General features: G+C 36.7%; 2 protein-coding genes across 3 annotated transcripts in view; one reads left to right on the top strand and one right to left on the bottom strand.

Annotated features, from left to right (window-relative positions):
* The window catches only part of MRPL32 (mitochondrial ribosomal protein L32), a 28,324-nt gene extending 23,033 nt beyond the window's left edge, over positions 1–5,291 (bottom strand). The window contains exons 1-2 of the mRNA XM_090287381.1: positions 5,096–5,291; positions 2,751–2,929 (exon numbers count right to left, since the gene is read on the bottom strand). Coding sequence (XP_090143507.1) covers positions 2,751–2,929; positions 5,096–5,210 — 294 coding nt within the window. The 5' untranslated portion in view covers positions 5,211–5,291. The remainder of the gene's footprint in view (positions 1–2,750; positions 2,930–5,095) is intronic.
* Positions 5,292–5,416: 125 nt separating this feature from the next.
* Positions 5,417–15,039, top strand: PSMA2 (proteasome 20S subunit alpha 2). Of its 2 annotated transcripts, XM_090287379.1 has the most exons (8): positions 5,417–5,501; positions 7,438–7,514; positions 8,703–8,835; positions 10,663–10,785; positions 11,522–11,603; positions 12,942–13,015; positions 14,028–14,085; positions 14,173–15,039. In XM_090287379.1, exons 1-8 carry the CDS (start codon positions 5,461–5,463, stop codon positions 14,287–14,289), a joined length of 705 nt encoding a protein of 234 aa, XP_090143505.1. In that variant the 5' UTR covers positions 5,417–5,460; the 3' UTR covers positions 14,290–15,039. The 2 variants fall into 2 exon arrangements, with proteins under 2 accessions (XP_090143505.1, XP_090143506.1); XM_090287380.1 differs by lacking the exon at positions 10,663–10,785.
* Positions 15,040–15,340: the final 301 nt, after the last annotated feature.

Genomic DNA, 15,340 nt, shown 5'->3' with positions numbered 1-15,340 from the left:
GTTCATGGGTTGGAATAATCAACAGTTAAAATGGCCATATCACCTAAAGCTTTATACAGCTTTAATGCAATCCCTTTCAAAATCCCAATGGCATGTTTTTAAAGAAATAGAATTTTTAAAAATCATCAAATGTGTAGGGAACCATGAAAGATCCCAAAGAGCCAAAGTAATCCTGGGATAAAAAGAACAAAGCCTGAGGTATCACACTCCCTGATTTCAAATCATACTACAAAGCTGTAATAATCAAAATAGTTGGACGAAAACAGACACATAGATCAATGGAAAAGAACTGAGAATCCATAAGTAAATACACACCCACACCCGCACACATGAAACTAATTTTTGACAAAGGAGTCAAATATATACAATGGAGAAAAAAGCCTCTTCAATAAATGGTGCTGGGAAAATTGGAAAGTCACATGCAAAAGAACAGAATGCTATTTGATACCATACACAAAAATTAACTTAAAATGGATCAAAGACCTAAATATAAGATGTGGAGCAGTAAAATACATAGAAGAAAGTATAGGTACTAAACGTATGGATCTTGATCTCAAGAGAGGATTTTATAAATTTGACCCCAAAGGCAAGAAGTAGAAATAAAAATAAACGAATGGGACTATATCAAACTAAAAACTGCACACCAAAAGAAACTGCCAACAAAACAAAAAGGCAACCAACTGAATGGGAGAAAATATTTGCAAACAATACCTCTGATAAGAGACTAATATGCAAAATATAAAAATAACTCATGCAACTAAACAAAAAAAACCACAATCAATTAAAAAATGGGCAGAGGACCTGAACAGACACTTCTCTCAGTAAGACATACAAATGGCCAACAGATTTTTAAAATGACGCTCAACTTCATTAGTGGTAAGAGAAAAGCAAATCAATGAGATAGCACCTCACACCTGTTAAGATGGCTATTATCAATAAGACAGGAAATAACAAATGTTGGAAAGGATAGGGGGAAAAAGGGACCCTCATACACTGCTAGTGGAAATGTAAATTGGTATAACCATTATGGAAAACAGTATGGATATTCCTCAAAAACTTAAGAATCGAGCTACCATATGACCCAGGCAAGCCCTCTTTTGGATTATCAACTGAAAAATTTCAAAAAAGATTTGTAAAGGTGTATATACACCCCTACGTTTATTATAGCATTATCTATGGTGGCCAAAACATGAAAACAGGTTCCTTTTGACAGATGACTGGAGATGTGATACATATACATAATGAACTACTACTGATCCATAAGAAATAAAAAAAATATCGCCATTTGAATCTTGGGAATATCATGCTAAGGCAGTAAGTCAGCAGGAAAAAGAATTATATGACTTCACTTACATGTGGGATATAAAACAGAAAGCAACAAACAAAACAACTCATTAGCACACACAATAGTATGATGGTTAGCAGAGGGAAAGGGGGTATGGAAAGTAGAAGAGGGTAAAGTAAGTCAAATTCATGGTGATGGAAGAAGACTTAATTTGGGGTGGTGAAAACACAATGCAATATACAGATAATGGTTATAGAATTGTACAGGTGAAACTTATTAGCTAATCCACTCCAATAAATTTAATAACTAAACCATGCATGCAGGATAATATATGTAGCAGAAAACAGTTCAATGAAGACAATGAATGCACAGGATAAGAGGTCTTCTTTTCCCTCAGAAAGAACACATAGTCAGGGAAATCACAACAGACTGGATCAAGATCTTATTCCTTAAATTTTCTCACCCAATTGTATGAATTACTGTTGTTGTAATTAATGAATATTTTTGAGTTCCAGATTTTAAATCTAGATCCAACTTTGACTCAGTAATACTTCTTAGCTTCATTAAGTTCTAAGGTTCAGTTTAATGTTCTGAAGTTTATATGCACTGTGTGCTGCTGCTGTGGAAATTCCAGTAATTTAAATATGGCTATTAAAGCCATAAATTAACAGATCAAAGGTAATAAACAACTATACTTTTTGTTTACTATATCAATGAAGAGAGTATATCCATGTATCCAATGAAGAGAGTAGAGATCTGGAATTGCCTGAGGACAGAACAAACACACAAGTTTAAAGAGTAGAATTTCAGCTAAAAAATTAGACTGCCAGGGCTCAAATCCTGGCTCCACCACTTAACAGTTTGTGACCACAGGTAAATTCTTTTTGCCTCAGTTTCTTCATCCTAAAAATGATGAAAGCAATATTTACTTTGGAGGGCTATTGTTAGAATTTGATCAGATAATTCATATCTTAGACATATCACAGGCTTTTAGGAGATGTTAGCTATTTTTAATATTACTAATCTAAGGATTTTCCTTCACAGTATTTTACCGGTCACAGTGACAAACATAATAAAAATGTAAAGGCCAGTAAAACCCAAGATCTATTATAACTACTGCTTCTAATTTTAATTTGAGGTTCTGCCACAATTAAGATGTTTACTCATATATGGTTCAAAGTTACATAGCTCAGGACTGGCACAGCTCACAGTTAAAAAGTCATTCAGGGTCTTCACAACCCAGTCCTCTGTGCAGACTCCAATTCCCTTCTTCAAAGAGTTCCTACTAATCAGGCTACAAGATAGTAGACATACATACTCAGAATACTGCATTTTATATTTAGGCCAGAAGAAAGTAGACTTATAAAATCTGAGAATAATTTACCCATAGGTTATATGAATATACCAGGAGGATATGCAGTGGTAGTCATGAGAAAAAGCACACCCACAAAAATCAACATATTACCTTAATTTTAATAAGCTTCTGAGGATTTCTTCTCCTACAGCGGTTAACTTCAATACTGCGTCTATTTTTGGGTGCTGCCATCCAAAAGATACTATCCAAAAGGCTGGAAATTTTATTTCCATTAGCATCATTTGTTGGTTCTGTAAATATATTTGGACCTTGGACAGCTAATGCTGGTCCTACAAAATAAAACATGGAGATTCAGAATCAGATTTTAGCTTCTAAATAACTATTTACAGATATCATTCTCCTTTACAATCAACAGTGATATGCAAACAGACATACTCGTAATTTAGAATATTAACATTCAATACATTTACCAGAAAATGTTAGCTATTAAGTTTTACTAAAGCTCATACATAAAGCAATTTTAAAAAATACAAACAGAAGTTTTTCTTAAAACACCTGCTGAAATGAATCAGTGAAATTCTATCAAGACTTTCTCACCTTATGAAAAACAGTACTCTGGGGTTTAGTGGTAAACATGAAAAAAAGTCTGAGGCACTTAATTTAAACAAGACAAACAAAAAGAAAACCATTCAACTATCCATATCCAGTTGGTGGACAGTTACCTAAATTACAAGTAAATCTAAGCATGAGAGTCCCCAAATGCACCTCTAAGCAACAGTGAGATAAAACTCCCTACTGACCCCTTTTTATTAATTCAAGCCAAGTTCCTTTGGCATCTACTCGTAAGTTGGCAGGCCCAATTTAAGTCATTTAGTTCATAATATTTAATATTGATTCCTGTCTGTTCCCTAAGAAAATAAAACGAGCTCTCCATTCTTTGTATGGTATTAATTCATATGACCAGCAACGTTTCACTTTTTCTCTAAATTGCTTATAAAACCAAACAGATTCCTTAACCCTCTCCTTGCTATTCCTCAGACTTGCGATGCTTCTTTTGATTTTAGGAACAGTTAAGAATATAAAAAGCTTTGTAACACTTAACAACTGGTATTTCCTTTAAATATATCTAAAAGTATTTCTAAGCATAGGCCAGTGGGTTAAAAGCACAGGCTCTGGAAGGCGTGTTTAACCTTGGGACCCTTCTCAGCCTACTTCATCAGATGAAAGGTGGGTATGTCTAATGGAATTGTTCTGGAACTTATCCTAGGAACCATAGGTAGGCTTTGGCATATAGTGAGTGCTCTCTCAGTTCAGGCTGCCTGGGTATTATCATGCTTGGGACACCTTAGAAAGGGAGCTGAATGTAAATACCAAAACAATGACAATTTTAATATCTAAGAAGCTTCCAATTAAAATTAGTTTCCAGAGGAAACACAGGTGGGACAGGAGAGTGAAGAATTAGGAAAACTCCCTGACAAGTGGAACAGGGAAACTAAGACAGAAAGCCGAACACAATGGCCAAGCAATTATAATTACCAGGGCGGAAGACCTGGCAGGGGAGAAACCTGGAAAAACAAGAACCTCACCCTCAGGGTAACATTTCCTCCCCTGAACTTTCCTCTCTGGAGAGATAATATCTAGGCCTCAGTTATATTTCAGATCCAGGCCCAGAAAACCAGCAAAACCAGGACCAATTGCAATGACTAAAGACCAGCCCCATCACTGAACAATCAGTGGAGATCATGACCCTAAACATGACACATCTGGAGAACTGATAAATATGCTACTGAAACCCTCCCTTGAGACCGCAGCTAAGATTCCCACCCACAAAGATAAAAGCCTCAAGACAGAGGACCCAGCTCAAACGTGCTCTCCCTGTGGGGAGCAGTGAGGCCATTTCCTTTCCTTTCTTCTGCCCCCTCAACCCCCCCCCCACTTCTTTCATCACAGGCCTCCTAAACTCTTTAAGTCAATGGGCAGCTAAGCCTTTCCTTGTTTCAATGTAGGCAGCTTTAAGAAATGCATCCTCATAGACACCTGGACTCCTGTTGTGAAATCTTTCGTATACAAGACAATAACTCATGTACTATAGCTGGACCCAGGCAGATCCTCTCAGGGCCAGGCCCCAGTCCAGTAACAGGGGAATTTGGATTCAACTGTACATGACTCAGATACAAGAGAAGATAAAATAGCTTTAGGGTGTGAGAGGACTGGAAATGAAAGATAAAAAGAATCCAGATAGTGGCAGACCTAGATGCTGAGCTAATAATGAGCTTGGATAACCTTCTGTGTAGGAAAGTGACAGAGGACTTTCTTCTTTCTTGTGGGGGAGGAGCAGAAAAAACAGCTGTCTTTCGTTCCTAAGTAAGTGTCCTTGACAACGTCCCCTACCGCGGATATGAACACGGGAAAACGCAGAGTATGAATTGTGCCCACCACGCTGCCCGGGGGTTTCCCTCATCCACCCATTGTCTGCTCCGGTCTTCTTCACGTACCCCACGGAGAGCTGGGAAGGCCTGGCCTGCTCTCTAGAAGTTTCCGCGGCAATAGCTCGCAAAAGCTTCGGAGGAGTCGGGCTATGGGCCGCAACGAAACCACCAACACCAACATGGCCGCCAACTTCTTCAAAGCCGAAGACCGATCCTTCTCGGCTGGCGAGTCCCGCCCCTTTCCTCAGCACGCTCCCAGACGCAAGGTCCGGCAAACTCAGCTTCTGGAACTACAACGCCCAGCCTGCCGCTGGAGCGACTCTCACTCTCCTCCAATCAAAGCGAGGAAAAGGAAGGCGCGGGGAGGGCAATGAAAAGAAGCCGGCTGCAGTGCGCAGGTGTGGGGAAGTGCTTTGAGTCTCCGGGTAAAGATGGCGGAGCGCGGTTACAGCTTTTCGTTGACTACGTTCAGGTATGGAAATCCTCCGTGTAGCTGAGGTTGCAGGATCTTCGCCGACCGGATTTTTTTACTTCTTGTCCTCTGGCTCGGTGCTTTCGGAGGGCCCAGTAGGGAATGCGGGTGGAAATGCGACATTGCAAAGTCATCTGGCGGGCCCGTCCGCGGCCTGGGAAGCTGTGTTCCCGGGAGGCCGCGGGAACGCTCGTCGGGGGATTGCGGGCGGCCCTGGCCTTCTGGGAAGGTTCGGCCCTCAGCCAGGAATTTGCTTTCGCTTTGGAACTAGAGAAGACGGCAGCTTTAGCTGAGCTATATCCGGGTGCGCCGTTCAGAGTTCAGTATTTTCTTTCTGACCCAGATGGACCTGATCCCGGAGCTTTCTGGAGCTCGGAATGTTCAGATCTCAGAAAGCCTGAACTTTATCATTTGGTCTGTCTTAGTCTCCTTTTGGTACTACGTAGTGTCTTTCGAAATCATCTGCTTTCGATTTCCTCAGTGCCCCTATTAGAAGTTAAGGAGCTAAAAATTAGCCTGTTGATGTTACTCTGCTTAAGTCAGCTAATTTTGTTGTGTACGAGTCTTTAAACTACCATACCTAGACGTATTTCTTACATGGGACTAGATGTGTGTCTGTCAGCCAAATGATTGTGGACTCCTGGTAATAGAGTGTTGGATTGACTGAACAAACCTTACACTTTGTTGTGGAAGACAAATATTGTAAAAAATGACTCAAGTATGATAATTCTTAGCCAAAGAGGAAGTACAGGACACCATAGGCATGAGGGTGTGTGATTCAACCTAGTTGGGGGTGGTCAGGGCAGTTTCCCCAGGATTAAAGGTGACCAGGAAAGAGTTCACCAGTTAATCGGAATCCTGAAATGCATTCCGAACAGGGATTACCTTGTCAAAGGATTTTTGAAACCTAAGAGTAGTCTCTTGTGTCTGGAACAAGGTGGGATGATATGAATTGAGATTTGAGTGGTAGTATTCATACTTTTATGAAGATAGAAGTTGACTTTTTGAAACTCAAGTTTATTTTTTCAGTAGTAGACTGGAGCTATGTACCTAGCTCTGTCACTTTGGACAAATTACTTTAACTCAAGGACTTTATAAAATAAGAAGGTGGGTCTGTGACATTTATGATAATTCTAATTCAACAACTAGATTGAAATAAACTACGTATAAAAAACCATTTGGGGGCAAGTATTTGGCTACCAAACCCATGGAACCAGATGTGTTACGTATAACCAGTTCATGACTTCTAGAAATAGTTTTATACTATTATAAGAAGTACTTTTCTTGTGACTAATATCTAGGTCTTATATCTTAGGCCATTGTACTTTCTCAAATGTATATATATGACTTCACCAACATGAAATATGTGCTGCTGCTGTTCGGTATTTAACAGACACATTCATGTTCTTAACATTACTATTTTGGTATTTACTTACTGCTAATTGGAATAGGTAAAACTACTACAGTACTATTATCCCCATATTACAGATGAGGAAACTGAGCTACAGAGAGGTTTAATAACTTGAAGTCACAAGGTGGAGGTAAGTGGTGAAAGGCAACAGTAATATTTCATTACATGGCAGACAAAAAAACAACCAAAGGACTTTAGTACTTCACTGTGAATATGTTCAAATTGCCTGGTAAACTTTAGTTTCTCTCCAATTTTTAAAATTAATTTTAGGATGAAGGAAGAGAGAGAAACATAAATTTGTTGTTCCACTTATTTATGCATTCATTGGTTGATTCTTTATGTGCTCTGACTGGGGATTGAACCTGCAGTCCAGCATATTGAGGTGACACTCTAACCAACTAAGTTACCTGGCCAGGGCCTCTTGAGTTTTGATTAATGAACCTATATATATATGCTCTTTTTAGAGAAGTTTCTTTAATATTTGAGAATGTGTGAATTTAACAGATACCTTGGTTTCTTTTTAAGCCCATCTGGTAAACTTGTCCAGATTGAATATGCTTTGGCTGCTGTAGCTGGTGGAGCCCCTTCAGTGGGAATTAAAGGTAATTAAATACATTCATTTCAGATTCCTGTTAATAGTTATCCTAATGTCCTTGTGGAATTCATTAGCATTTAGTTTATAAATAAATAGCTGTGGCAGCATAATTTTTAACCATTCTTTTTGTAAGTCTGTAGTATTTTGAGGTTTAAAGGAAGTAATAAGCCTGCGAAGATTAATTTTTTTCAAATTAATAAAGCGCCTTTATTAGTTGTGATCATCTAGTCCTTCCCATTCAGATAACTGAGTATTCTTTCATTTTTCCATTAATTGTATATTACTATTCTCTGGCAGTTTTTATCTTTCCTATAATTTAGAAAAGGTTGTTTATGTAACTTAACCTAAAGATACTCTTTAAAAAAAAAATTCACTGATTTTAAATCTCATAAGAACAGTAGACAATTCCATTTTAAAACATGTGACCTCTTAGGTATTCTCTAATATTTTAAGAAAAGTTGTATAATACTGTTGACTATAGGGATTTCTTAGTGTATATAGATGACCTGGCTGGTTTAGCTCAGTGGATTGAGCGTCGGCCTGCAAGCTAAGTGTCGCTGGTTCGATCTTCCAGTCAGGGCACATCAGAGAAGGAAGACTCTGACTCCAAAAAACCTCCACTGCCTTGCGGCATACCTCTTCAGGGGAAAGGCTAAGGGAGTAAACCCCGACAGAAAATCCGGAGCCGGAGTCCCTAAGGCGGTTTGACGTTGTAGTCAACACCGGCAACTCCTGCGGCGCACCTGAAGCCAAGCTGTATTGACTCCGTCTTTCCCTTGGACCCTTCAGCTGCGAAGAGAGGGGGGGTCTGCTGCATGGGCAACAGCAGACCCTCCATATCACCCTGCCCAGGCTCTGTAGCTTCAGCGTCATCGCAAGATGTCGATTCAACACGGGAGGAGACAGATACCGTGTCACTCCCGAGTCGGACTGCACAGCCATTCTCGGCGGTGCAGATAGACTCTTAAGAAGCTACACCATCGTCTCTCGAGACGGACGGCTGCCGACGATAGATGACCAGTGAGGGAGAAATTGACTTACTGTTATTTCTTAGATCGTTTTAATATAGAAATCCAGAAGAAAAAGTTTTTTATGTAAGAGGAAGTGGGTGAGATGTAGCAATAATTTGAAAACTGTTGAAGCATTTTTTAAATGATTGAACATTTAGGTGTTGTTTTGTTGTTGTATTTTTAAGCTGCAAATGGTGTGGTATTAGCAACGGAGAAGAAACAGAAATCCATTCTGTATGATGAGCGAAGTGTACACAAAGTGGAGCCAATTACCAAACATATAGGCTTGGTATATAGTGGCATGGGCCCGGATTATAGGTATGTTGTTATAGTATTTATTAATATTCTCACCATTTCATGACTTGCTCATAATCTATATTTGAGGAGAAAAAAAAATAGGAATGTTTATCCTTTAATCTCCCAACTCCCTTTTTACTAGTTTTGTGTAGCAACAGCAGCATCACTAATAGCTGAACTTAGTTTGCCTGTACCTGACAGACTGAGGATTACTTTAAGGAGGATACTCAATGCAAGTTTGTTGTAAAAGGAGATAGGTACAGTACTTACTCCTCTTAACTTCTGTTTAGTAGTTTCTCCCTTCTATTCATAATCCCTCTTCTACTATCCTAGGGCAGTGCTTCAAGGGCTTTGCTGTTTTCTAATGCATTTTAAAAACACTAAAAGCAATAGTAGTTACAATAGGTGTAATAAACTATATTTTAAAAAGTCATCAAGCAGCCCTGGCCTAGTGGCTCAGGTGATTGGAGTGTTGTCCCATACACCAAAAGGTTGGGGATTGGATTCCTGGTCGAGGCACATATCTAGGTTGTGGGTTCAGTCTCCAGTTGGTGCATGTATGGGAGGCAACCAATTGGGGTGTCTGTCTGTCTGTCTGTCTCTCTCTCTCTCTCTCTCTCTCTCTCTCTTTCTCTCCCCACCCCTTCCTCTCTCTCCCTCTCTTCCCCTTATCCCCCTCTCTACCTTCCCCCCCTTCTTCCCCCTCCTCCTTCCTCTAAAATCAATAAACATGATTTTAAAAAATGCTTGGGGGATAAAAAGCCATCATGCAGCAGAAGAAAGCATCACCATCCAGAGTTAACTCCATTATATTTATTTCTGTTTTTAATTAAAGTGACCAAATTCTCAAAATGCTCTGAAAGTTGTTGAATATGGCAGCTGTTCAAGATCCAGATGTGCACCTGTTTACTCCTTTTGTATTTCACAGAAGGAGATAGTTACATCAGGGCACCAGCAACTTGAAAGAGATTGACAGTTTCCTATGTCTGTCATTTAACAATAAAAGGAGTATGACTTCATTTTTAATTTTGTGTGGAACAAGATAGGTAGAGCCAGAATTTCACTTTAATTAAGTTGAAATGTGGCTGGTATGTGATCAGGCTTCACTACAGTGGATCCTGTTACTGCTGTACAGAAGTATTGCCTCAGTGTGCTACCACTGACAGAATAAACAGAGAAGATGACTTTAGAATTGTATAGGGAAATACAATCGTTCAGATCAGTAGTTCGTGAGCAGATAAAGGTACATCCTATTTATCTTTCTGTACGTTTGATGGCTCTGTAATATATTCTTTTAAATTTTACATTTTGTATGTTTTATAAGTAGTTTTTGCTGTCCCTCAATCTCTGAAAAATACTCTTTGAAGTGTAGTCTATTGGAAAAGATTGAGGCAAGTGAGAAAAAAATGCCTGAAATTTTTTGTATGTGTGTTCACATATGCAGGTGTATGTGTGTGTTGGACTGCAATATAAAACAACAAGATGACTGCCCTTGGGATAAGGAGCACAATCTTGAAACCATAGAGGGAGATAAAGCTCTCATTGTGTACACTAAATCTGTTATTATTAAGCTGACTGGTACCCCTAGTCTCTCTTTTTATTTATTTATTTATTTTTTGCCTTGTTCTTATTCATTTCCTACGGCTCATTTTCTCTGTGGTGGTGTGGTATTTTCTTGTAAATTAACTGGAATTATGTAAGCAAGACTTAACTTTGAGTAGACAGCTACTATTAAAGAGATATATGTAAAACTTGTGCTGTAGGTATATGCCTTTAGAAGGAGAATGAGTCTTTAGGTAGTAGAGTATCTTAATTTTAATTAAACCTTATTTCTTCCTTGTTTGCTAGAGTACTTGTGCACAGAGCTCGAAAACTAGCTCAGCAATATTATCTTGTTTACCAAGAACCTATTCCCACAGCTCAGCTAGTACAGAGAATAGCTTCTGTGATGCAAGAATATACCCAGTCAGGGTAAGTTGATTTATTACTTGAAATGTGTAATGAATTAGAAAAAAATAATTTTAGACGAGTAGATGTACTTTTTTTTTAAAGAGGACTTACTATTTCTGTATTTGTTTAACAAATAGGGAAAATCATGAATATGAATAATTTCTCACCTGGAGCTAGAATATTTTCTTAAGGAAAAATTGAACGTTTTCTTGCTGTTCATGTTATAGGAGAAAGCAGCAGAAAGTTGCTTCTATATAGAGTACTTTGCCAGTTACTAAAACAGTCCTTTATACCCAGACAACCCTGGTGCTTCCAAGTTTATCTTCTCAATCAGAAATTAACATAAGGTCACCATGAAAGCAATAGCTCCTTGACACTTCTGTATTCATTTTAATTCTGTTGTGTTTGGGTGTGAACATGGATGAGGTAGTATAAAGGTAGTTGCTAATATGTAATGTTCGTGAGAAAGTTGCATTTGTTGAAGGTTGTCATTTTGTTAGGACACTAAATGTTACTCCACACTTATTAAAACCAATATTTGTGTTATTTCATTTAACAGAGTAATCAAACTTTTTCCTTGGTACCACAAAGAGAATTAATTTTGAATTGATTTGTTCAGAAAAGTATTAAATACTTTTTAAGGAACTTAAAGTCTAATTCTGTATACCTGATAATTTGCTTTACTTGAGAGTTTTAATAAGTAGATTGACTTTTACAACATGAAGATGTCAGGTAATTTTTATTTTCCTTTCTTCAGTGGTGTCCGTCCATTTGGAGTTTCTTTATTAATTTGTGGTTGGAATGAGGGACGACCATATTTATTTCAGTCAGATCCATCAGTAAGTATTGTCACATATATTTGAGGGATTTGTTAAAGTGCTTCTTTAATATCTAATAAAAACAATCATAAATTTTTAATTAAGATTTTGTCTTTCATTTGGGCTTTAGAATGTATGAAGTAGTGCATATTTATTTGCACATTTGAAGTGTTGGTGTTTCAGTCTTTTGATACGATGCTACATTAGTTCTGTTTTCTCTGTTCTGTCTTGTTCATTAACTTCACATAATTGATTTGTTGAAATACAGTAGTTATCAGATCTCTTTTAAATCTGGAATTCTGTTACTTTGAGAAATATTGTAGTGAAATATACTGGTCTAGAGTACAGTATTATAGTTTAATCTTGGGGCTGACTTGAATGTGACTAATACTGCACAAAAATTGATGTAACTTTCTTTGCAAAATGGATGACTTGTCTACTCTAAAGCAGAGGATTGGTCTTTTGAGTTAAAAGGTATATGAATGCTGCTACTCCACATCCTTCTTATTTGCTGTGAGGAAAACTGGGAGAAAAAAATCATGATTAGGAACTGATCTTTCATATTTTATGGATCATTAGAAATTTATAGGTTCATCTAATTCAAATGTTATGATCTAACCTTGTGATTTGAAAAGGCAAAGAAAAGAATTTTGGTTGTTACTTACATCAGAAAAATTAAGTATTTTGAGAATTTAGTTACTACATCTCTGAGTTTCTAAAGCAATGTGACAAGCTCTCTTACTTTCCTTTCCAGTGAGTAGCTGAAAGCCACCATTGCTGGAATTCACATTTCATCTTTTGCCCTTTTACTCTGTTTTATCTTAAAGGCATTTGTTTCTCTTAAAATGTTTTGTATTTGTGTGTGTGCATTCATATGTATTTTTCCAACAGATGAAGTTATGACATTGCTGCTGCTTTCATTTACTTTAATTTATTCACCAGTAATAATGAAGAATTGAGCACCATTTTTCAGATACATATAGGTTTTGTAGAGCCCCTTAATCTTAGTAAGCTAAAATATTACTCTTTAATTGTTTGCTTTAAGTTAGCCTCAGCTTCCTTTAACTGGCTTTTTTATATAAATTGTGTACGATAAATTGCACATTTTTAGAGGGTGCAATTTGATGAGTTTTGATGTATGTAAATACCTGAGAAAACCATCACCACAGTCAAGATATTGAACTTCTTCACAGCTCCCAAAGTTTCTTAATGCCTTTTTGTAATTTATCCCTGTAACCTTTCTAAAAAGAATAACCTACTTTGTGACCTTAGAAGTTAGAGACAAATTATAGAGCTAAAAATAAATGGCAGGGCTATGATTGATTAACGATTTGAATATGGGTTTTCCTTCCTGGTTAGGGAGCTTACTTTGCTTGGAAAGCCACGGCAATGGGAAAGAATTATGTGAATGGGAAAACCTTCCTTGAGAAAAGGTAAGCTCACCATAACTAATTATTTGCAGACTTACTTCATGGTTTTCTGCTTTATTTTATTTATTTATTTTTGTTTTCAGATCTCTTTAAATAAGGAATGTCATGAATCCAAATAAATTTGTTGTAATACTCTATATTCAAGCCTAGTTACAGATGAAACAAAAAATTCTCCACCCTAGCTCTCTATTCTTCATTATATTAAGTGATAATACTAATTTCTTAAGAACATTTTCTAGCAAACACCCCCAAAAAAACGGGGCATGGGATTTGGAGAAAACTTTTGGGAAGAAAAATTTTAAATGATTTAAATGGTAACATGTTACATTATGACAATTATAAATATAAATTGTGAAGCCAAATATCTGATGATAGAGTAAATATATGATACACATGCTTGATAAAAAATGGAGCACTATAAAAACCTGCTGTCACTGCCCTAGCACAGTAAATTGCTTTCATATGTTTCCAGTTGTATTCTAGACTCCGCATTATTGTAGTTCACTAAAAAATGTCGTGCATTTTGAATGGAAAAAGTTTGTAATTGACATTAACTAACAGATGACCCTTCTTGGTACATTTCCACATAGTGTTAAGATTGCTAACAGTCTTAGACCTGGGATTAATTTGTAAACTAATATAATTTTAGGATCTTAAAGCACTTTCCTTTTCCTTTTACATTTTATTAATGAGTCTTTGAAACATTTCACATAGAGGTACAACTTATAAGAACAAACAAGAAATTTTAGCAAGTCTTGTTTTCTTTATTTTATTTTTGAGAATTATTATAATATTGCCACCACCTTGTGATTATATTGGACTATTTATACTTAAAGAAGTTTCCTAAAATAAACTCATGTTTCTTATTTATGGAGAGCTGTCTCAGTGAGGTGACAAAAGTAATCTGTAACCTAGTATTTTAAGAGTGCTTTACATTTTTTAAATGTGTTAAGCTGTTGCTATAATTGTGTTTAAATAATTATAAATAATTTTTTTCCTTCAAAAAATTATTTAGATACAATGAAGATCTAGAACTTGAAGATGCCATTCATACAGCCATATTAACCCTAAAGGTTAGTTCAGTATCTAACAGTTGAATTTATAATGATTTTATAATTAACTATTTGGAAAATTGACATTTTTTCTTTCCTCATTAATAGGAAAGTTTTGAAGGGCAAATGACAGAAGATAACATAGAAGTTGGGATCTGCAATGAAACTGGATTTAGGAGACTGACTCCAACTGAAGTTAAGGATTACTTAGCTGCCATAGCATAATAATGAACGACCTAAAAATCCAGAATTTCAGATAATCACTGTACTTAAACATGTTTAAAGTATGTTTTGTTTTGCAAACTTTTTGCATATGTATTTCTACATGATTTAATGGACTGATGTTTTTAAAATGACACTTATGAATCATAATAAACTGTTCAACTTCCAGCTTTTTAGGAGTTAGTAAATTTTTAAAACAGTTAATTTCTGAAACTACATTGCAAAACAGAATGGTGAAATCAGTCTTTAGTTTTCATGCAATTTTGGTTAAGTCATATCTCTTTACTACCGGATGTGTGTTCTTCAATAAAGCAAAGTGCTGATTTTGGTAAACACTACTTTTAAGAGGTGAGAGAATCTGTAGACTTTAATGGAGTCATTAGATGAGATTGGAAACACAGATGTTTCTTAGGCATCATTAGGTGTGGATCGGTAAAACCCTAGGATGTTCTGTGAGATAGAATTGTAGCTTTGAAGAGTAGTAAGTCTCCTATAGGAAATATATTATGTAAGTATGTAAATTATGTTACTGGTTCCTGTTGGTTTCTCCATCACAAGTAGATAAATGTATTTTAAAAGAGCTCTTTAGTTTTATAAATTTAAAGTCAAGGATGGATAGACATGAGTGCTGGAAATAAAATACTAATACTTTAGTGTCAAAACCATGGTTCAAGACTCCCTCCTTCATGTAATCAGTAACTTTACTGCAAACTAAAGTCTATACAAGCAAGCAAATTAAATAGAGTATCTGAACTCTGTTTTCATTATATATGAAGGCATAGTGTAGTTTTGTTTGTCTTTTCTAAGGCACCTTAGGATAAGAGAAATCACATCATTAGTCTGGCTCACAAAAGATAGGGAGGGTTTATAAGTGTCATTCTTACCAAGAGAAATAGTAGGCATTTCCATGATTGCAGTGTAGTTCAAAGGATTTTGACTAAAATTTAGCCAACTTCTGGGAAAAAGAGTTAGAGCATTTTTGTCAGGATTCCCCGTTATACCCCACCATCTGTGTAGCAGAAGTGTTATGGTACATGGTAACTTATTTCAAGAT

Source organism: Furipterus horrens, unplaced genomic scaffold (assembly GCF_987537825.1).
Source record: "Furipterus horrens unplaced genomic scaffold, mFurHor1.1.pri manual_scaffold_9, whole genome shotgun sequence".
In the NCBI taxonomy this organism is placed as follows: Eukaryota; Metazoa; Chordata; class Mammalia; order Chiroptera; family Furipteridae; genus Furipterus; species Furipterus horrens.
This window is presented reverse-complemented; position numbering and strand designations above follow the sequence as displayed.

Coding starts and splice junctions, on each gene's coding strand:
- PSMA2 (XM_090287379.1), top strand. CDS start 5,461: ATGGCGGAGCGCGGTTACAGCTTTTCGTTGACTACGTTCAG. Junction 11,604..12,941: donor TATTTCAGTCAGATCCATCA/GTAAGTATTGTC, acceptor CTTCCTGGTTAG/GGAGCTTACTTTGCTTGGAA. Junction 13,016..14,027: donor AAAACCTTCCTTGAGAAAAG/GTAAGCTCACCA, acceptor AAAATTATTTAG/ATACAATGAAGATCTAGAAC.